The following is a 23,393-nucleotide window of genomic DNA, read 5'->3' as shown; positions in this document are numbered from 1 at the left end:
GCCTTGGAGGAGATTATGTTGAGAAATAAAAAAAAAAAATTCTTAAAAACGTTGTTTTTCTTGGTCAGGCCGGAAACTTATCAATCCACCCTCGTACACGTTAATTTTTAGCGTGATGTCCTTTTCGAGACCAACGAAGTGGTACTAAAGCTCTACTTTTTACTTCCTTGGGATTAAAAAGTACCCTTTTATTTTCAGGGAGTAAAAAGTACCTTTTTCTTACTAGGAAGTAAAAATCACTCTTTTCTTCCTAGGGAGGAAAAAGCACCCTTTTCTTCCTAGTGAGTAAAAAGTACCCTTTTCTTCCCAGGAAATAAAAAGTACCCTTTTATCCAAATTGAGTAAAAAGTATCATTTTATCCATAAGGAGTAAAATGTATTTTTTCCCCATTGTTAGTAAATGTAGTTTTTCTCTTTAGGGAGTGAAAAGTACTTTTTCTCCCCAGGGAGAGAAAACTGACGTCAGATGTGAATAATGAAAATTATACATCTATGAGTTCGCATTTTACGATAATCAGCACACGCACCATAAAAACTGAAAGAAAGTTTTGGTTGCGAATAGAATTTTGCTGTTATTTATTAAAATTTACCATATATAATTGATCAAATCACCGTAAATTAACAAAAATTTTTCTATATTTCTGAAAATTTCCCGAAATTTATAGAATTTTTAAAATTACATTTCGGTTAATTATAAATATTATCCTATAATATTATCTTAAATCACCATACATTATCTGTAATATTACTATAAATTACCCAAAAATTTAATAAATTTTCGGAAATTCATAAAAATATTAAAAATTAAATTTTGGGTAATTGATCATAATTTACCGTATTTACCTGCAAAGTTATCATAAATTACTGTAATTTTCTATAAATTTTCGGAAATTTATAAACATTTTTTATGGAATTTTGGGCAATTTATGGAAAGTTATCATAAATTACGTGTAGTATTACCATAAATCACCAAAAAATTTTATAAATTTTTTAAAATGTTTAAAATTAAATTTTGGGGCATTTATGGTAATTTACCTATTTACTTGTAAAATTATAGTAAATCTCCGAAAAAATCCATAAATTTCCGAAAATTTATAAACATTTTTCAATTGAATTTTTGGAAATTTACGGTAAGTTACAAGAAATTACCTGTAATATTACCATAAATTACCATAAAAGTAATTAATTTCCGAAAATTTCTAAAAATATTTAAAATTGAATTTTGGATAATTTATGGTAATTTGCCATGATGACATGTGAAATTACCATGCATTACACAAAATTACAATAAATTTCCGAAAATTTATAGAAATTTTAAAATTGAATATTACTATAAATTACTAAAAAAAAATTACAAATTTCCGGGAATTCATAAAAAATTTAATTTTGAGTAATTTATGGTAATTTGTCGTATTTATCTATAAAATTACTGAAAATTACCGAAAATTTCCAAAAATTGAAATTTAATGTGGGCTGAAATCGTGATTGTGTAATTGTTTTATGTATTACATATTATATATTATTTGTGAATAAATGTAATTTTGTCTTGGAATGGGGAATTTCTGGAAATGAATGTGATGGTGACTTAGAAAAATAAAAATTTTCAATATAAATGTTTTGTGTACTATGTGACAAAAAATTCAAGAATTATAGTGTAGACTTTAGGATCGACAATTTTTGTTAATAATTATCAATTGACTTGCGATAGAACTTTTTTGACATGAAATGAAAATTTTGTAAAATTTGTTTTATTTTTATGTAGAGGAAGGGAATTTAACAATGAAAATTCCTGTTCCAAGTCAGAATTCATCAATTTAAAAAATGTTGCTTAAAATTGGAAGTGGTTGGAATTACAATTTTTTTTCTGAAAATAAAAATTTTCCACAATCTTCCCTCTTCTAGATAATGATAACTGTGATTTGTAACAGGAAATTTCTGAGAATAAATGTAATTTTGATTTGTAACAGGAAATTTCTGAGAAGAAATGTAATTTTGATTCGTAACAGGGAATTTCTGGAAAGAAATGTAATTTTGACTTGGAACAAGGAATTTCTGTGAAGAATTATTATCTAGACTTTGGGACAAGAAATTTTCGTAAAGATTTATAATCTGGACATTGGTAAATCATTTTAATCCCTGATTAAATTCATAGTTATGATTCTTTTATAAAATCCCTCATTTCACATAAAAGCTGTAATTCTTGGTGCAAACAATGGTGTTATCTTCTAACTCAAAACTACCATTCTCTTCCCAAAACAACCTCATCCAAACAAACACTTTGAAAAATCTTGTTAATTCATTTGGAATCTGCTAAAGTCTTTGAACGTACTTTTAAATTCATTCAAATCTACAAATCTCTTTTAAATTTATCAGAAAAAATAAACAATTGGCCGCGAGAAAATTGGGAATCGAAAATCAGCCATCTGGCAGACACCCTGATCTCGAATTTTTTAAATGGATCTTCTCACGGTATGAATCACGTCTTCAAGAAATTAAAAGTTCTGGACGTCATCAGTAAGAAAGTGCTGATAGAAAGAATCCATTCCACTCGTCTGATCCACTGGCTGCGCCGTTGGTCTGAAAGTCACGAAGGCGCTCGAGACGCAAACATAATCGCACGCGTAGGAGATTTATCGGGGACAGCGTGTTTGGAATGTCTTTGATGCGGACTGTATCAAAGTGGCAGGCAGTTTGAGCCCTCTTAATGGGCTATGAGTTATGGTCTCGCGTACGAGAAGTCAGAAAAGAGAGAAGAAGAAGAGGAATCGGAGACCCGCTGACTCTAAACGCCATTTCATGTACTGCACGTAGTACTTTACTGCCTTCTGAGCACCTTGTACTGTCAGTTAGGGCCCCCGACACTTCATAGAGCTGTGCCGACTAGCTTTTATCGCAAAAACATTTTTGTCGCGCCCACCTATATTTTCTGCACATCCCGATTTTCTCGAATTTAATACTCTTGTTTATGAATCCTCTGGCCCACGAAGTGACGCTATTTGAAGCTGTGAATAGGTCTTGCAGATGGAGCTGAATTATGTGATAAAGTTGTCTCTAGTTAGACTTTATGGCCTAATTCTGTAAATAGGGTTTCTGATCAGGGATTTTGTATTGCCTTGACTTTCTGCAGGCTTTGCAGAATTCTAAGGATTAGATCATTTAAAGTTGGCTCTAGTTAGACTTTATGATCTGATTCTGTGAATAGAGTTTCTGATTTTAGATTTTATAATGCCGGGACTTGCTTGCAAATTCTTGGCTTTGTATAATTTTAGGTTTCATAAAATTTAAATTTTGCTCTAGTTAGACTTTAAGACATGATTCTGTAAAGCTTTGTAGAATTTTACCTTTTGGAATCTCATTTCCTTCTTTGCTAGCCCGAGCTTCAGAAACTTTAATCCACTCTTATGCAATCCATTCTTTTCGAATTTCCATTCAGGACTCGGGAGTAGTGCTGCTCTTTTCCATCTTGAATGGAGGAGCGCACGACGATAGTATTCCCATAGATTTGCGAAAGGAAACTCTACAATTAGCAATCGAAGTGGCTCTCTCGTGCTCACGCGTTCTGATATACCTCATCTTTAATTCATATAATCCTCTTCCAGGCAACCGGTCGATAAATTATAATTTCATCGCGTATTCCATCGCTCCAGCGACGCTTATCCGTCGGATATACATGCACACGAGAATGATTATATTATTGTATTCTCTGCTACTCTTGCAGAGCAGGGGTGAATCTCTAATTCAACGAAAACCGATCTACCATCACGTTTGCTTTCTCAAACCCTTCACAGCCCTTTTTTCCACCTTGATTGCTTTCCTTCGTGTCTTAAAAAAACGAAAGGGTTTCCCGAAGATCGTTACTAATCCTAAGAATAATATTTCTTTTTCAGACTTAAGCAGGAGAGTCATGGGGGAGCATGGTGCCCAAAGCAACAGATTACTACCGAGCCACGTGAGTGGCTGGAGATTGATCTGCATACGGTACATTTGATCACCGGTACTGCCACTCAGGGACGCTTCGGTAATGGGCAAGGTGTCGAGTATGCCGAAGCTTATCTCCTCGAGTATTGGAGACCAAGATTGGGCAAGTGGGTCCGCTACAGGAACATCCGTGGCGAAGAGGTAAGACTGATCCTATAATTGTATAATATTGCACATGGTCTCTTTACCTTCAAGGGCCATTTTTATGACTCGAGAGAGCTGGGGAAGCAGATTTGACACTTGGAGCGATTTTTGGGACTGCGGGAAGTTAGGCAATGAAGTTTTACAGAGAGGAGTGATTTTTGAGTCTGGGAAGGACAAGAGCAGGAACTTTTAGATCTAGGGGTGATTTTTCGGGCAAGGAAGCACTGGATAAAATATTTTTCATTCAGGGCTGATTTTTGGGACTGGAAAGAGCTGGAAAAGAGGATTTTACAATTCGGGACGATTTTTGGGACTGCGGAAATTTACACAAGATAGTTTTACAGATAGGAGTGATCTTTGAAGCTAGAGAGGGTATTGTCTGAAATGTTAAACTTTTTTGCAATCACCCTCTAATCTCTTGAAATAGTTGATGAATTTAAATATCCATTTTCATTCTAGATTACTTTAGTCAATGTTATGAATAGCGTGCAGTGAGTGTGAAAATATTTTGCTACGATTTGTTATAAATTTTATTCTTTGCTTGAAAATTTGACACTCTGCTTAGAAGACATCCTGTTTAGCTGCAAATTTAAGTCTTTTGTTCAAAATTCTTCTTTTTTTTTAATTCAAATCTTTTCTTAGAACCTTCAACTTTTGTTTAAAATTTATAATTTGTTGCTGATGAATCAAAACACATATTTTTTCGATAAAAAATCTTTTTTCGCAAAATGTGTCTTTTTGATTTAAAATTTCATCTTTTTTACTATAAATATATACTTTTTTTGGACAAAAATGCAACTGTTTCAATGAAAGTTTAACGACCTTGTTAAAAAGTAATAATAATTTTTTTGTTAAAAATTCGACTATCAAGCAGAAAATTAACTTATTGTTTACAATTCTTATTTTAATAGTGGAAAGTGAACTGGAGTCATCTTTGGATGAAAATGTAACTATGTTTTAAAGTTTTTTTTTTAATTCATCTATTTAGGAATAAAATTCCTCTTTCTTGAATAAAAATGCAACTGTTTGTCTGACAATTCAACCATTTTGTTTAAAAATCATACTTTTTGGTTTAAAACTCGAGTGTTTTTGTTGGAAATTCAACTATTTTGTAGAAAATTTTCCTTTTGCTTAAATTTAATATCTCGATGCTAAAAAGAGAACTGAAATCTTTTATGGATTAAAATTCAATTCTTTTTTTCTAATTACAAATTCATCTGTTAAAAAAATTTGATTCCTCTTGGATAAAAAATCCTCTGTCTTAGCTCAACTTTCATTTTTCTTGGATTAAAATTGAACTATTTGGTAGAGAATTGGACTATTTTGTTAAAAATTCATCCTTCATGGTGGTAAAAATTTGTCTTTTTGGATTGAAAGTTCAATTTGTCTCGTAGAAACTTATTTGTTGTTTAAAAATTAATATTTCGAACTTGAAAAGTCAACTGTGTTTCTTTTCAATAAGCATTCATCTGTTCTAGAAGAAATTTAATCTTTTTTGGATTAAAATGCGTTTTGTTAAAAAGTCATCCTTTTTGGATGAAAAAATTCGCTTATTTCGATTGAAAATACAATTCTTTTCGTCAAAACTTATTTCTTGATTAAAAATTTATATTTTGACCGTAAAAAGTCAATTGAAATAGTTTTTTACAGGAAATTCGACTATTTTTTTCAAAGTTTATATTTTTAATTTATAAATTCACCAGTTTTAGTAGAAATTTCAGTTTATTTCATGAAAATGCACTTTTTCCTTAAAAATTATTCTCCTTCTAACTATTTTGTTAAAAATCAATCTTCTTAAATTGAAGATTCAACTACTTGGGCAAAAGTTAAACTTCATTGTTAATACTTTAATTTTTTTATTGATGGCTTACGTCTTTGGTCGAAAATTTAGCTGTTCATTCAAAAAGCCTTTTTTGGTTAAAAATTAATTTTTAACTGAAAATGCATTTTTTGCATTTTTTTGGTAAAAAAACTAATTTTTTCGGATTTAAATTAAATTTTTGTTGGGTAAAAATGCATCAGTTTCGTGCAAAATAAATTTTTTGCTGAAAAGTCATATTTTGGTGTGGAATTTCAATTTTGGTAGAGAAAAATCGTATATTGGCTTGAGGGTTCAACAACTTAGATAAACTTTTCTTTCGTTCTTTTAGTGAAGAATCTTTACTTGTTGAAAATTCGTCTTCTTGGTTTTAGAATTCTTTTTTTTTTGTATAAATTAATTTTCTTTACAAAATATAAACTATGACACTTTTTTGTTGATAATTTATCGTTTTAAGTTGAAAATTTAACTACTGTGTTTAAATTTTAAATATTTTGTTAAAAATTTCAGTATTTTCCTAAAAAGCCATACTTTATAGTAGAAAAACACATTTGTCTTGTTTATAATAAATTATTAAATTTGAAATTTGTATCTGTATTACTGTTTCATTCCACTTATTGAAGATTCAATGTTGAAATTATTACAAGATTAAAATTCTAGCATCGGAACATAATTATCAAGGAAATTAAAAAATTAGTCAAGGAAAAATCAAGGAATTTCGAGAATGAAGTTCTCGCACACCCTGCCTAATACTACTAACAATAATTAACAAAAATTTTCTGGTCCGGGCCCTTATGTAACTTTTTGCTACCTAAAAAGTCTTTCATTATAAACATATTTTTTGGTTATTATTGTGAATCCAGAGCTTTGGCCCTGATTATAGATTATTGATTTCCACATTCAACCTATATAGCATTCATTGGGTTAAGAGAGCATCGCAACATTATTGATCCTAACAGAAGGTTAGATGGTATTGATTCACTGGAAATAATAATAAACACAATTCGACATTTGTGGCTCACATCTGTTTGGAAGAAGAAAGTAGATCAGAGAAAGAAAATCGTGGTCCTCCTGCTTTCTGTCCTTTACAGAAGATGTTGAAACATTTTACTATAAGATCCGAGTTAGAATTTAGAGTGCCACTAGGGATCGCTGACCAGTGGAGTTTCTTGAGAAGTTAAAATGGAGGGATACCTTCCAACTTATTTGTATAGGAGGGCGGATCAATAAAATGAGGGAAGGTCGTCGCGTGCACGCGGGTCAGACGCCTTCCTCTCACTTCACTTTCTGAATAGGTGAGATATTCTCACCGACAGCATATTTTTATTCTCGTTGTGCTATGAATATCCCCAAGGATTCTGAATGCCTCTCAAGAATATTTCAAAAGAGCTCATCGATCGTTGGCTTACAAATTTCATCCCGATTTTCTAGGCTCTAAACTTTCATGGACAAGGAAATATATAGTTTAATTTGGCTGCACGTGAATTCATTCCATTGGTCAGACAAATACTCTAATTCGGTCCCGCATCTCTCAGTTTTTTAATGAGTTATGTCCTGAGTCCACCGCTCGCTTTATATTGTTTTAAGTTTTGTATTCGCTTCGAGGATGAGGAATGATTGTAATAATTATGCCTCTCGTTGAGATGCATCGCATAATTAGACAAAAGGTAGGCTTATCCGACTTAATCTTCGCTAACGACTTGAGTTGTCCGGCTTCCGAGAGGGAGACTGGAATCGTAGCTACTGTCGCGAAAGGTGGTAGTCGCACTCGCCGAGTGAGAGGCGATACAATACATTAACATAACATGGGCGTTGGTCGAAGCCACACCTTCGCACCTTCGTTCTGGCACTACGTCTAGATCTTTTCAGAACCGAAAAATTCGTGAGAAACGCGAGTCATAGTCTCTGGTAATTCAAAACTTATGAGCTTCTCCCACACAACTCTTTTAGGAAAAAACGTCTTTTTCGTTTAGCCGTCACCATCATCATTTGTCGTTCAATTGAAAAAGCGATCTCCATTAATTGTCTTTACATTAGTTCCAATTAAAGTGGTACCCTAGAGATACGTCTGGCGGATACCGGTTGTAGTTGTAAAAATCATTCAATGAAAAACTCTTTAGATCCGCTGGCACTCTACGCAAAAGTTTTGATATTCTTTTAAAAAGATCATCATCTAAACACTGGACGAAACTCATGTGCAGGCGATTGTTGATTCTAACAGATAAAAGTTAATATCCGATTTGAAAGTCAAGCAGTTTTTATATCATCGAATAGACTTGTTAAGTAATTTCACAGTATTAAGATTTTCTTCTGATACATGTGTTCATTTAAATGGAAAATTTCATGGTTCGAGCATTGCAAGTAATATCGAGTTAATACCACTTTCATAAGTATTATCCGTCGTTGAACGAAAACGAGGTAAAGCCGTGCAGTCAACTTCGTGCTGAATAAGCGAAGCCACAAAATACGCAACCTCTCTTTTAGCCGTATGCAGGAACGCCTCCTGCCAATACCCTCCAGTTACACAAAATAAGCGGGTAGACATTTCCCACTTTCGTGACGAATGGAATCGCCAGAGAGGCCTATAATACCGCCAATACTGCCATGAGGGTTCAGTAATCTTTATCGAGGGAGAAAAAAAACCCCTAAATGCACCTACTTAACAGAAAATCCCCTGTCGCAAGTGAACTCTTACACTATTTCGAGGATCACTTTATCTGTGATAAATGAGGTCAGATTTGTCAATAATCTCATAAACCTAGCAAACATCTCTAATGATCTAGACATTCTCGAAATAAAAACTGAATTTGGACTTTGCGCGTCACTCAGGATTATTCAGCATAAAACAAAAATCCGAACCAAATTATGTTTGTCCTAAGTCGGGGGTCTTCAGCAAGGGGAAATTCGGCCACAAATAATCAAAAACCGCTTGCTTTGTTTGTTTCCACCACCATGAGCCTCTGCCCAGCTGTAAGAGTGACACGGAATTTTTACGTGCTGAATGAGGTGGCGTATTGGCGAAAACGAGACATCTGGCGAACGAGTATTTGTAACCAAATTTCCTCTTGCTGAAGACCCGTGTCCTAAATGGACGCTGCTCCCTAATCTATGTCACTCCCTCGCGGCGGTTGATTAGAGAGGGAGGAATACAGGTGCGCCTCATTCATCATTGCTCAACATAACACAAAAATGGCTACCAAAGTGCGTTACATAAAGTAAACGTGAGCGTCATCGTTTTTGTTGAAACGTGGCCAGGTCTTTAACGCCAGCTTGGGGTTCTCATGGTTTTAGATTTTAGACGAGTGAACAAGTTAGATTCTTTAGGCGTACCTGAACGAAAGCCTGGAGCAATGAGAGCCTGAGGCAGCTATCGGTGGGATGATCGCGAAATTCAGAGGATGGAGGAGTTCTTCGAACAAAGGGTCTCTTATTTTCCACTTATGAGAACTGCAGAACCACTCTAGTCTCAGACGTGACCAAGCCGTGGTGTTCGGTCGTGATCTCGACAGGTGCAAACTCTCTCATTTAACAACGCGTGCCCTCACCGGCTTGCCTCTCTCGCCGAACACGTATAAAGGATTTTTCGTGCCCGAGTGAACTGCACGTTGTGCTCTCGTGCGAGGTAATTGCACCGGTAGCTGACACTACACACTCGTTACTCCTGTTAGCCTCCAAGCTTTAGCTGCATTCGATGCGCTCTACATTACTCTACACATGTGTGTACACAACTTTGCAGTTTTCGGTCCGATTTGCAGAAACCTCGTTCGGGAAATAGTTTACGCTCCATTAAGATATGCCGGAGTTAAAGGCTTACGAAGCTATAAGCTTTCACTACTAGGCCAATCTTAAAGCTTCCCTAGAAATAAATCATCTAGAAGTTTGGTCAACTCAAACTTAAAGCTTGTCAGAGCCCGAGTATCCCATTAAAGTTAAACTGCTCCGAAATTGATTTTCCGAAGTCTTAGACCTAAAATTAAATACGTCTCGAATTTAACGCCAAGGAATTCAGAATTGAAAGAAGCGAAGGTTATTTTAAGAACCATAAAATTGTAAAGAGGGATCTTGATAAGGAATGTACCTTTTCTGTTTCAGGTGATCAAAGGGAACAGCAATACCTACATAGAATCGAAACTAGATCTGGAGCCTCCGATCTGGGCAAGCAAGATTCGTTTTCTGCCGTACAGTTACCACCGTCGCACGGTCTGCATGCGAGTCGAATTGTATGGTTGTCCATGGAACGATGGAATCGTTTCGTACTCGATCCCACAAGGGGATAAACGAGGAAACTGGGAATTCTTCGACGCGACTTATGACGGTCACTGGGACGGGGAACTTCGTCGGGGTCTTGGGCAACTCACGGACGGCAAAACAGGGCCCGATAACTTCAAGATGGGTTATTACGACAGCGATCGAGGTCAAGGGTGGGTGGGTTGGAGGAACGACAGTAAGTCCTCACATCCTCTGGAAGTCAAGTTCGAATTTGACCACGTCAGGGAATTCTCCGCTGTTCATATCTTCTGCAACAATCAGTTCACCAAAGATGTTCAGGTAACTATTTTTTTTCTTTTAATTTTATTTCAACATTTTTTCTTCTGACCCGAAATTCAGCTGTGTTTAAGCCAAATCTAGTCTAATTATTGGAACTGTTCTGCACGATTTGTAACTAGCCAAAATAATTAATCCCTTTTGTCCAAGTATAAATAATGTTTCTCGGAATGTAGAAATTGCAAAGAAAGTTTTAAAGATTATAATTTTCTGGAAGGTATTAAACCTAAGTGGTGGCTGTTTTCAAATATAGTAAGTAGTTCGTTTGAATATTCTATTTTCGTGGCACCTTAAAGGTAAGGTCGCAATAAAAAAGAAGCGAAAACTCGCACGAGAGAGGTGCTTACATTTGTAGAGGTGAGTGCGAGAGAGGAAATTGGAAAGCCCCGCAGCGACGATTAGGCGTGCAGACTTACACGGTGAACGAAATGAAGGAGAAAAGAGACTCTTTTTCCACCTCCGCTTTTCTTTTCTAGGCTTTTATCCAGTCAGAGAAAAAGTATACCGGATGCGTATGAAAATCCAGTTGCTCAGCTTACTCTATAAGAATATTTAGTTTCAGATAAATATTAAGTTTGTAAGAAACTTGGGGATTATTTCCTGAAAGATGAGGCTTGAAGAAATGTTCGAATAGAGGTAATTTAAATTATCAGAAAGAAGTAGAAAATATTTTCTAAAGGCAGGGAATGTTTAAAATAAAGTTTTGCAGCCACTCTCTTTCAGAAAAGCATTATGCTTAAAAGAAACTTGGAGATCGCATCATGAAAAATGAGGAATAAAGAAATTGTAAACTAGAAGTAATTTAAAATATCAGAAAGGAGTGTAAAATATTTACCAATGTGATGTTTGTTAAAGGACTTGAGCACAAGTTTATGGTTGAGAGTTTGAAAGAAGCTAGATAGAAGTACACAAAGAGAGTATCCACGGGGGATTAACTTCCGCCCTCCCTCTTGAAAATTTTCCGGTGGCGTATTCCGTTTGGATTTTATAATGGTCCGCGAAACACTCTGCTCGGTATCAAGATTTATTTGAATGGAGCGCCTCATTACCCAGCTCTATGATTGTATGGAGGAGCGGAGGGAGTGAGCGCGAGAGTCTCGGGGGTTGATGGTAAGGGATGGGAAATGGGTTCCTTCACAATGGCTGCAACGACCGGTCGTGGGTGCAGATACGCCACGTATTCAAATACAATACCGACAGTCTGGCAAGACTGCCGAGAAGCTCGCGACCCCTCCCTATTAACAAGCGCGAATGTACAGCGGTGGGATAGAACACGTCGACGGCTGAAAGACAGCACTTCAAAGCTCCGCTAACCCCCTAACACCCGACTTGCTATTGCACCCCACTGCCTAGCCTTAGAGCGCGACGTTGAAAATCCATACGGCCCACCGCGACGACGTCTTCTGCGGGGTGAAGGAGTTAGATAATCTGTGCTTTGTAATCTCTCTGACTCCCCTCCCTTGAACCCCCATCCCCAAGCCCCGCCACCGAGTTCTGTGCCTCGCTCAGTCACTATCGTACCATCGTGTCTCGAGCGAATTAGCATTCCTCCACGACGCGATTCTGAGCTTCTCCAGACCCACCTACGGTTTGCCATTATCGAGGTCGTTGCTGTCATTGTTATAATCAGCGTTGGATCGCTGCGGACGACCAACCGGTTAGCTGCGTTGGCAGAAGGAAATCATTTGGAGTGATGCTTTAAAGAGCCGGCTAACTCGATAAGCCTGATTTGCTTTCGTTAGTTGAGTTTAGAGTCGAGAGCAAGCGAAAGCTGCTTGAAACTAATCCAATTTCCTCTAGATTTAGATATCTAGTCTTTGGTAATGAGCTACTTAAATGCAATAACAAATTTGGATTTAATTAAATATCTGAATGAAAGAGGGTCCAACATAGTCCCTATATCAGAATCAATTACATTCAGCCATTCATCTAATTGTATCAGAAAAGGTCAATCAGTCCCCGTGATCCTAATTGTATTACACTAATTTCTCTAATTGAACCCGTACATCCGCTAGCATTATATATAAGTTGATATTGATTTGCCAGACCACTGAACACAGGTTCAAAGTTTTCATTCAGGCCTCGGACTGACGCTACTATTGACACGATTTGATAGTTATCTGACACAATGTCATACAAGTGTCTGACAAACTGAAAATTATTTAGTTTAATTTTTTGTTGTTAACCAGAAAATCACCAGAAACTTGTGTTTGTTTTTAGAAACCACCCTAAATAATTGATATTCAGAAGTTGACTGATAATAAAAAACTTATCGCGCGAATCATGATTGCTAGTGATATTTAAACAAGGTGATTTTTTTCTATGTTTTAGGTATTTTCAGAAGTGAGCATACTGTTCAGCATGGGTGGTAAATACTACTATGGTGATCCAATCGTGTATGAGACAATTGAGGATAGGATCTTTGAGACCTCGAGAAATATCACGATTAAGCTGCACCATCGCATCGGAAAGTTCGTCAAGCTGAAGTTTGGGTTCGCCTCGCGCTGGATTATGATCAGCGAGATCACCTTTGACTCTGGTGAGTACAACTTCACGACTTACTCTTCATGATGAAGGATCCTTTGCAGCATCACGAATCGAAAGTAGAACACTGAACACACGATGCAAAATTTAGACAGCTGCCAAGCCAGAGCAGAAAGTCTTCATAAATTTGTCTGACTTTTATTTTATTTATGAGCAACAAGAAGTCAAGTTATTGAAAGCAATCTAATAATATAGAAATTCTCTTCTTCACAAATGTAATATACAACATACACTACCGTCGGAAATTATCTACAGGGCTAGGGTGAGCGGTACTACAAATCACTGCTGACTTGAAACGCGATTACTGGTTCAAACAAAACAAAAAAACGATAAACTTGCTTAAAAAAACTTTTGAAAGTTTATGAAGTTCCGCATCGAATGACCCCTGATAGAAATATTTCTGAACTTTTGTTGAGAATATACCACATGAGTAATTAAAAAAAAAAAAAATGTCTCGAATTTTGTGGGTCAACTTCAATTTATGGTATGACCTTGACATTCGCTATAGATGAAAAATCAGGACAGGCAGTTGATCAAATTGATTAACTGTCATTGACTGCTATTCCGTTTCAAATAAATCATAAACAATGCACATAAACTTAAGTCGCGATTTTTATTTTGTTATTATAGACATCGCTCATGGAAACTTCACTCCGGAATTGCCTCCTTCAACGGAAGCACCTCGAATAAAGGACAGAAGTTCGGCTCGCGATACGCCTCTTCAAGCCGAAGTACCTGTTTCCACTGCGAAGCAAGACGATCCCACCTATATGGCTGTGATAATAGGAGTTTTGACAGCGGTCATTCTCCTCTTAGCTGTAGCAATCTTCCTGATCGTGAGTCGGCACAGACAGCGAAAGAACTTTGCGAGTCCTCTAGGAGCGAAAAGCGCCATTCCCTCAGGAAATCATCATCATTTGTCTTCAGAGTCCGCTTACGGCACCACCGAGAAAGATCCATCACTGATGACGTATAGGGTCGAGGACCTCGATGACAGGTATTCAGGCGCCAAACTCACCACCCTTCCTCGGGACTTGAACGATCGGCTTCTTGGTGACGTCAGACTAGACGAATACCAGGAACCCTTTCACGAGAACAAATATCGGGAGCAGCCACATACTGCCTACTACGGATACAGTACTGTCGTCATAGACAACAAGGACCTGCACGACAACATTGAACAGTCCGGTGAGTCCAGATACTTGAAATACTAGGCTAAATTACTATCGGATCTGTTACTCTATGCCCAAAAATTAATATTACAATGTGCGACCAAGTGCGACCAGGTGCGACTGTGTGCGACCAGGTGCGACTATGTGTGACCGACAGTCATTTCGGTCGGTAAAAAGAGTATAGAAGCCAGAATATGAAGCGATCAAATGGTCATCGCACGATTGATATGATGTTTAGGCATTAATAAGAATCGCATAACATTCGAAAATTTTTTCTTTTGTTACAGATGCAACCTACGACTATGCAGTACCCATGCCTGTGCCTAGTGTTAGCAGTGATCAGGATAGTGTCTTTTCCAAGTCCTCCAGAGGTAGCGCAAAGGTAATTATAATTTTTTAATTATTGTTTATTTACAAAATCATACAAAAGTGGCGGAGCTTTTTTCCTGTAGGTGGAGGCAGGAGAAGAATAGACTTATAATATAAAATGCGACAATTTTTATATAATATTATCATAATATAATTAATACAAATTGTACATAAATAATAGCAAAATTAAGAAAAAAAAACATTCATATTGCTAAAAATTTCACAAAGATTTCAATAATCTCACGAACATCGCCAAATATTTAAAAAATATTTCAAAGATTTCTCAAAGATTTCTAAAGATTGCAGAAAGATTTGACAAAAATTGCAATGATTTCTGAAGAATTTCAAATATTTCACAAAATTTTAAAAAATTTTGGATAGATTTAGAAGCTTTTATATAGAGATCAATGATGTTGAAAATGTTTCATTAATTTCACAAATATTACCAAATATTAAAAATTTTTTTTAATATTTCGCAGATTTCTAAAAACTTCAGGAAAATTTTATGAAGATTTCTCAAATATTTTGCAAAAATTTCAGATAAATTAAAAGATTTCACAAATTATTTGATTATTTCAGAAAAATTTTGGGATAGATTTAAAAGATTTCAATGATTTCGCAACGATATCAATAATTTTACAAATATTACTAATTATTTTTAATAATATTTTTTATATTTCGCAAATTTCTAAAGACTTCAGAAATATTTTAGAAAAATTTCTCAAAAATTTCAAATATTTCAGGAAGATTTAAAAGATTTCGCAAATACTTCAATTACTTTATCAAAATTTTCGATATATTTCAAAGATTGCAATGATTTGGCAACGATTTCAATAATTCCACAAATATTACCAAATATTGTAAAGATTTCAGGTAGATTCAAATGATTTTCGAAATATATTAAAGGTTTTTATATCAAGGTATTTCGAAAAAATTTGATATAGATTTAAAGGATTTTAAATTGTCATCAATAACAACAAAGATTTGAATAATTTCACGAATATTACCAAATATTTTAAATCTTTCGTGAGGATTTCAGAATGATTTTAAAAAGGTAAAAAAATTTTTGCAAAGATTTCGGATAGATTTAAAACATTTCACGAACATTTCAATGATTTTCCAAATATTTCACAAAGATTTCAATAATTTTTACAACATTACCAAATATTTTTCAAATATTTGAAACATTTCGCAAAGATTTCGGATGGATTTAAAAGATTTTCCAATGATTTCACAAATATTTTAATAATTTAGAAAAATATTTTTAAAATATTTACAAATATTAAAAAAATTTCAAATATTTGAGAAAGATCACACAATGATTTCGCAAAGATTCCAATAATTTCAGTAATATTATCAAATATTTAAAAAATATTTCGCAAAGATTTCGATCATTTCACAACGATATCAAATATTTTACAAATATTTCATATATTTTCCAACGATTTTTGTTAGATTTAAGAGACTTCACAAAGATATCAATTATTTCGAAAAGAATTTAATAATTTCACAAATGTTACAAAATATTTTAGAAATATTTCCAAACTTTCAAAAATTACAGGCAGATTTAAATGAATTCTTAAAGATATTAAAGGTTTTAAATATTTGGCAAAGATTTAGCATAGATTAAAAAGATTTTAGAAAGTCATCAATGATGTTCTAAAGAGTTCACGAAGATTTCAATAATTTCACAAATATTACCAAATATTTCAAATATTTTGTAAAAATTTTGGAAAGATTTCACAAAGATTGGAATGATTTGCCAAAGATTAAAAAAATGTCGCAAAGATTTCGGATAGATTAAAAATATTTTAGAACGGCTGTAATGATTTTTCAATAATGTTTCAAAAATATTTCAAAGATTTAGAAAGATTTTAAAAAATTCACGAATATTATCAAACGTTTCAAACATATATAAAGCATGTCAGTAACTTTCTAAGGATTTCACAAAGATTTTTAATATTTCGCAGATCTCGGATAGTTTTAAAAGATTTCAGTCATTTATACAAATACTAACAAATATTTCCAAAAAAATTTCAAATATTTGGCAAAGATTTCACAAAGATTTCGAAAATATCAAAAAGGTTTCCTAATGATTTCACAAAGATTTCAATGATTTTTAAAGATTTTCAAAAATATTCCAAAGATTTCATAAATATTTCAATGATTTCCCAAAGCTTTGAACAGTTGCACAAATATTACAAAATATCTTTAATAATTTACAAATATTTGAATGATTTTCTAAAATTTTACAAGATTTTAAATATTTCGAAATGATTTTGGATAGTTTAAAGAAGATTTTCCAAAGACTGCAATGATTTCTAAAAAATTTTAACAATTTAAAATATATACCAAATGATTCAAAATCATTTCAAATATTTCGTAAAGATATTGGATTGTTTAAAAATATCTCATAAAGATTTCAATGCTTTTTCAAAGATTTAAATAATTTCAAAAATATTAATAAATGTTTATAAAATATTAAAAATACTTCGCAAAGTTTTACAAAGATTTCAATGAGTTTCCAAAGATATTACAAACATTTTAAAGATTTCGCGAATATTTTCGATTGATTGAAAAGATTATAAATCAATAATAAATTTAAAAATTCTTGAATTTCCGAGAATAATGCTTTCCTAATCTTCTCCTGTTTTCCTCCACAAGTACGTCTACTCGTATATTGATAAAATAATCAGCTTATAAACACACAAGCTGATGTTTGGGATTTAACTTCCAGCTTCTCTTCTGGAGAGCTGGGCTTACAAATTTTAATCCAGGACTAAGCTACTAATCCTAAAGAGTCAAACTTGATGCTTTTCCTCCTCGCAATTTTGAAATTTCCCCGGGAGTTATGGACGCAATATTAAATATATTTCACTACCTATTTTTTTTCTGGCCTGAAGATAAAAATTAAATTCCAGATTCTCTGCGAGGTCTCTCGAGAAAATTCTCTGAAATTCCCATTTCTCGTGTCAAGTTTCAGTTTGCTTGCGCTCCAATATTTTATTTTAACATCTCATGAAAAAATAAATTTGGATTTTTAGAGGCTGTCCATAAACTATGTTACCAAGTTTCGGCCATTTTTTAACCCAGTCCTCCATACTTATTATTGCTTTTAGTTTTTTTTTTCATTAAAAAAGTTTATTTTTAATTAAGAAAGAAAATATGAATTTTTAATCCATAGGACGTATTTACAGAAATTTGAATTGGTAACCAAATTAATGATAAATTTAAAAAAATTTGAATTTTTGTAAAAATAATTAAACTTAAAGGGAAATAGTTTAATTTTCAACCAAGTATTTGAATTTTCAACCTAAACATATGAATTTTTAGCCATAAAGGTTAATTTTCTATCAAAAAATGAATTTTCAACAAAACAAACGAATTTTCAACCACAGTGTTCAATTTTAAGTTAAAAAAATTTGGATTCAAACTAAAAATGGATTAGTTAGATTTGGATTTAAAAAACTTATTTTCAGAAAAAATTGATTTTTAACTATTTATTTTTCAACAAATAAAAAAAACACAAATTTTTACAGAGTAGTACAATTTTCCACCTCGGAAGTGAATCTTAAAAAAATGTAATTTTTAACAAAGGGGTTCAACTTGCAACCAAGCGTGCTTTTGAATTTCCAACCAAGAAGATACAATTTTTAACAAATTGTTCAATTTTCAATCAAAAAGATTAATTTTTTAGCTAGAAGATTAATGCTCTAACCACAAATATGAAATTTTAATTATTTTTGAATTTTGAAGTTAAAAGTAAAAATTATCTGCAAAACGCTATAACTTTCAACCCTGTTTTTAAAACAGAAAAGTTAATTTTCTACCGAACAGTTAAATTTTTAAACAAATTTCTTTAAAATTGTTGAATTTTTGAACCAAAAACGAATTTTTAACAAAATGTTAATTGACGACTAAATAGTGAAATTTTCAATTGCTAAAGTATAAATTGTCAACAAAAAACGGAATTTTTTCATTTTTTAATAAAAAATCGGATTTTTTAATTAAAGAAAATGAATTTTCAACAAAATAGTCAAATTTTGAAATAAGAAAGCTGAATTTTCCACCAAAATGATTAATGTTTTAGCCAACAATAATAATTATTTTTGTATTTTACGAAATAGTTCAATTTTTAAAAAAGTATGAATTTTCCATCAAGAAAATTATATTCCAACTAAACATTCGAATTTTCAACACAATTGTTTAATTTTAAAGTAAAAAAGAATAATTATTTACGAAATTGTTCAATTTTCTGCCCGAAAGAAAAACTTGTTAAGGCAAAAAGGTTAATTTTCTACCAAATAGTTAAATTTTCAAATTATAAGAAACTTTCGTCAAAAAAGTTAATTTTCCACCAGTTTAAATTTCTTCCAAATTGTTGAGTTTCCAAGCTAAAAAGACAATTTCTATAAAACAGTCACTAACCCAAAAATATGAATTTTCAACAAAATATTAATTAAAGACCAAATTGTTAAATTTAAAATAAAAAAAAAGATTCGAAAGAAGGAAAGGAATTTTCAACAAAATAGTTAAAATTTTAAAAATGAAAGATAACTTTTCCACCAAGAAGGTACATTTTTTAGCTAAAAATAATAATAATTTATTTTATTGATTTAATTAAATAGTTTAATAGTCAACCAGAAATATGAATTTTCCACCAAGAAGATTAATATTCTGCCCAAAAATAAAAATTTTTAACATAATTATTGAATTTTTATGTCAAAAAGATAAATTCTCTGCGAAACCGTTGAATTTTCAACCCGAAAATATAATTTTTTAAAACGAAAAAAGAAATTTTTTGCCAAGTTGTTAAATTTCTAAATAAAAAGTTAAATTTTCACCAAAATATATGAACTTTGAACTCAAATGATGAATTATATAAAAAAAATTTTCTGTCAAAAAAATTAATTTTTCACTAAACAATATAATTTTTTCCAAATTGTTGAATTTTTAAGCCAAAAAGACAAACTTTCTACAAAGTAGTCGTTTTTTCAATCTGTAAATATGAATTTTCAACAAAATTTAAATCAAAGACCTATTATTAAAATGTTTAGTTTATAAAGGATACAATTTCCAGCAAAAAGCGGAATAGTTTAATTTTCAAAGGAAAATTTAAATAAAAGAAAAGTAATGTTGAACAAAATAATAATAATAGTTTATTTAATTGTTTTTACGAAATTGTTGAATTTTCATTTAAAAATATGAATTTTTCACCAAGAAGATTTATATTCTACCTAAAAATTTTAATTTGTAACGTGATTGTTGAATTTTGAAATCAAAAAGGTAAATTATCTGCAAAACCATTGAATTTTCAACCCGAAAATATAATTTTTCAAAACCAAAAAGGTCATTTTTTGCCAAATAGTTAAATTTTACAAATAAAAACTCATATTTTGACCTAAATAAATAAAAATTCAAACAAAGTTATAAATTATAAAAAAAATAATTTTGTATAAAAGTGATTATTATTCAATACAATAGTTGAATTTTCAACCAAAACAATTATTATTTAACCCTGGAACACCTTTAATTAAAGAAATAGATTTTTATCCAAAAAGAAAACATATTTGATGAAAATATTAAAATTTTCACCAAAAAATTCATTTTCAAAAAATTAGGACAAGTTTTAACCAATTAGTTAACTTTTTGACCAAAAACAATTACTTAAGTAATAAAATAGATGTATTTTCAACTAAATAATCAAATCTTGAGCCAAATTTCACTACCCCCGTTCCTGATACCAACCGTAGCTTTTTTTTACCCCTTCCCCTGAAATTGGTCACGAAGTTTATGAGCAGCCCCAAGGAATTTTGCAATTTTCCCGAGAGCAACGGATGCAATATTGAATATATTTGACTACTTCCTCTTTTGGCCTGAAGAGAAAATTTAAATTCCAGATTCTCCAGGTCCGTTCTCTCCCGAGAGAAGTCTCTGAATTTCGCATTTCTCGTGTGATGTTTCAGTTTGCTTGCCCTGCAATATTTCATTTTAGCATCCCCTGGAAAAATGCATTTTTCAACTTAAGTTCTCCTCTCTGCATGTTTTCAATCTTGACTCATGAATATTTGGTGCTTCAGGCGTGCTTGCAGAGCTTTTTTCCACCACCTCCTCCTCCAATGAGCGCTCCACCGCGAGGCACCAACAATCTGACGTACTCTAGTCCGCCGAGTCCTGAACCGGTTTGCGAACGCGAGCGACGGGGCAGCAAGCGACGAGAGCATTCTCTGCATAGATTTGCGTAAGGTCGCCGAATGCTCCTGCATTGGTTTGGGTAGGAGCCTTCGGTCTCCGAGCGCCGGATCGACAAGATCTTCAAACTCACTTTCAAATCCCTCACACATCCTTCGCACAATTCATCGAAAATCGTAAGCAAGATACAGTCACCCTAACAGCATCTTTATATCCATCTTTCTATTCCACCACATCACTTTTAATACTCAAACCTTTTCGAAAAAGGTCAAGTTTCAATTGCAGAATTTATTTTTTAACCCTTGCTGTTCATGTGAGTCAAGGCGAGTAATATTCAAGTCAGAGACTTGAAAAACTGAGCTTCTCTTTTCTATGATCCGGTTTCATCAATGAATGTGTTTGATGAAATTTTCCTGGAGAAGGAATTCAATTTCTAAAGTTTTATAAAAGTGCAACACTTTTTTCAGTGTTTCAGTATTTATGCTACCTTGAATTCCTTCTTTAGGTGTACAGTAGTTTGTAAGGTACAATTTCGATAATCGCTTCGGCGGTTAGTGAACTAAAATTATTGGCATATCATCTAGGAAACTGACACTTCCGGAAATTCGAAATTCGAAATAAACTCTGAGGAATTTTCATAGGGTGTCCATCTGACCCGGAATTCCTCAAATACCAGACAAAAACCACGTAACTTTGTTTTCATTTTGCAGTTTTTTTTTTTATAAAACTATTTTATTTAGTTTCGTGAATAGTTTTTCTCTTCGTATAAGCGACCAATAAAAGCTGCCTTTGTGGGAAAATGTATGAGGGCGAAATTATTTGAGGTCGAATTTCCAGCAGGAGTCACTTTTATTGTATACACAATGTTAAATAATTATATACGCCTCGGTCAGTTCTCGCTCCCAGACTGCCAAAAACACAAATGGTAGCGAGCATCGATCGTCTCTCGAATAGAAGACTGACTCGTCGTATGAACAAAAAATTGATAACTCAGTCCCACGCGATGTGTTTATTTATTGCTTGTACAGCGCCTCGTTGAGGGACTTTTTAATTTATAATTGTATAAATGCGTAGAAACGTAATCATTAGGCATAATTGGTGAATGGCGGAAGAAAAGTATTTGTCGAATCAATTTATTCTTTCAGTTCACGGAATTTGGCAACTAAATTATTAATTTATTATCTGGAGCATTAATTTTTATTTAAAATTCTTGTATTTAAAGCTTATTCTTTTAAGTTTTAGTTTTTAGGTTCTTTTAATTTAATATACTGCTCAATGTTGGTTTCTCACTTCGACAAAACTTTCCTCTACGTAGTTCTCTTTCTCGGGCCTGTCCAGCGAAAAAAAGTTCCAGATGTGAGTTTTCCGCATCACCTCTCCACTTTTTACTCTACTCTCGAGAGTGAGCAGTGAGAAGTGGTGGTGGAAATGCACCGTCTGGACTCTGATCCACCTCCGCTCTTCATTCTCCCCTCTCTAATTCATACTCTGCTCTCGAGAGTGAGCAGCGAGAAGTGGTGGTGGAATTTCTCCATCTGGATTTTGAATACATTTTTGCTCGCTGAAGAGGCCTGCTCAATCTCTACCGTCTCAGCCTTCATGTGACAATTAGAGTTGGAATCGCGACAAACGGAACTTTTTTTTTTTAACGGAGAATCGACAATACAGGGATGAGACAACAATAATAACTAACTCATTTGTAGGAACCCGACCACATTGTGATATAAAACAAATCGATAGATGTCGTGTCAAGGTGGCAACGCTTTGCGTGACTCTTTATCTTGAAGGAAATCCGTTGTTTCTATATAGTAAAGTATGCTTTATATAGGTATAGAAACAGAAAACGGATCATCAATCTTCTACAACGACTGCGAAAATAACTATGGTATTAATTAGTTAAACTCAATGTGCAACGTAGAACTTTTTGCCTATCATTTATACAGCCAGGTAAATATTATCTTAGGTTTGGGCGATATCGATTTGATTATTTTTGAATCGATTATTTCGAGCCAATTAATCGATTTTTGAATCGGATTTTATAAATCCGATTAATAGAATTAATTAATTTTTTTATATTTTTATACATAATTCATTTCTTTCTTTCTAATTTCAAGAGGTTCCAAAGAATTTTAAGGGATTTTCTAATAATTGCTCATTTTTTTCAACGATCTTTAGAGACTTTAGGCATTTTAAGAAATTCTTGAGAATTTGATGAAACTTTGAATTATTTCGAAGAATCACGAAGAATTTTGCGGTATTTTTGGTAAATTTAGGAGATTTTAATGGATTTCAAGGAATCCCTAAGGATCGCGGAAGAAATTTCAAGGATTTTACGAAATTAAAAGCAATTTATTGGGATTCAAAAGGATATCAAGAGATTTTCCACGATTTTATGGATTTCCCAAGATTTTATGGATTTTATGGATTTTCCAAGATTTTATGGATCTTCCAAGATTTTAAGGGCTTTTTAAAGATTTCAAAGAATTTTTTAGCTTTTAAAGAAATTTTAATGGATTTCAAGAAATTGTTAACGATTTTAACTGATTTTATAAAATTCCCGAAAAGTTAAAAGGATTTTTGAAAACTTCAAACACTTCTCGAAATTTTAAAAAATTTAGGAGTAATTTCAG

General features: G+C 33.1%; 1 protein-coding gene across 3 annotated transcripts in view; it reads left to right on the top strand.

Annotated features, from left to right (window-relative positions):
* LOC117176228 (discoidin domain-containing receptor 2-like) overlaps positions 1–22,755 on the top strand; it is a 161,111-nt gene extending 138,356 nt beyond the window's left edge. For all 3 annotated transcript variants that reach the window (XM_033366368.1, XM_033366369.1, XM_033366370.1), the window contains 6 exons: positions 3,888–4,119; positions 10,034–10,489; positions 12,818–13,025; positions 13,661–14,218; positions 14,490–14,584; positions 20,652–22,755. In XM_033366368.1, coding sequence (XP_033222259.1) covers positions 3,888–4,119; positions 10,034–10,489; positions 12,818–13,025; positions 13,661–14,218; positions 14,490–14,584; positions 20,652–20,816 — 1,714 coding nt within the window. In that variant the 3' untranslated portion in view covers positions 20,817–22,755. The remainder of the gene's footprint in view (positions 1–3,887; positions 4,120–10,033; positions 10,490–12,817; positions 13,026–13,660; positions 14,219–14,489; positions 14,585–20,651) is intronic.
* The last annotated feature ends 638 nt before the right edge of the window (positions 22,756–23,393 follow it).

Source organism: Belonocnema kinseyi, chromosome 7, assembly GCF_010883055.1.
Source record: "Belonocnema kinseyi isolate 2016_QV_RU_SX_M_011 chromosome 7, B_treatae_v1, whole genome shotgun sequence".
Classification (NCBI taxonomy): Eukaryota; Metazoa; Arthropoda; class Insecta; order Hymenoptera; family Cynipidae; genus Belonocnema; species Belonocnema kinseyi.
This window is presented reverse-complemented; position numbering and strand designations above follow the sequence as displayed.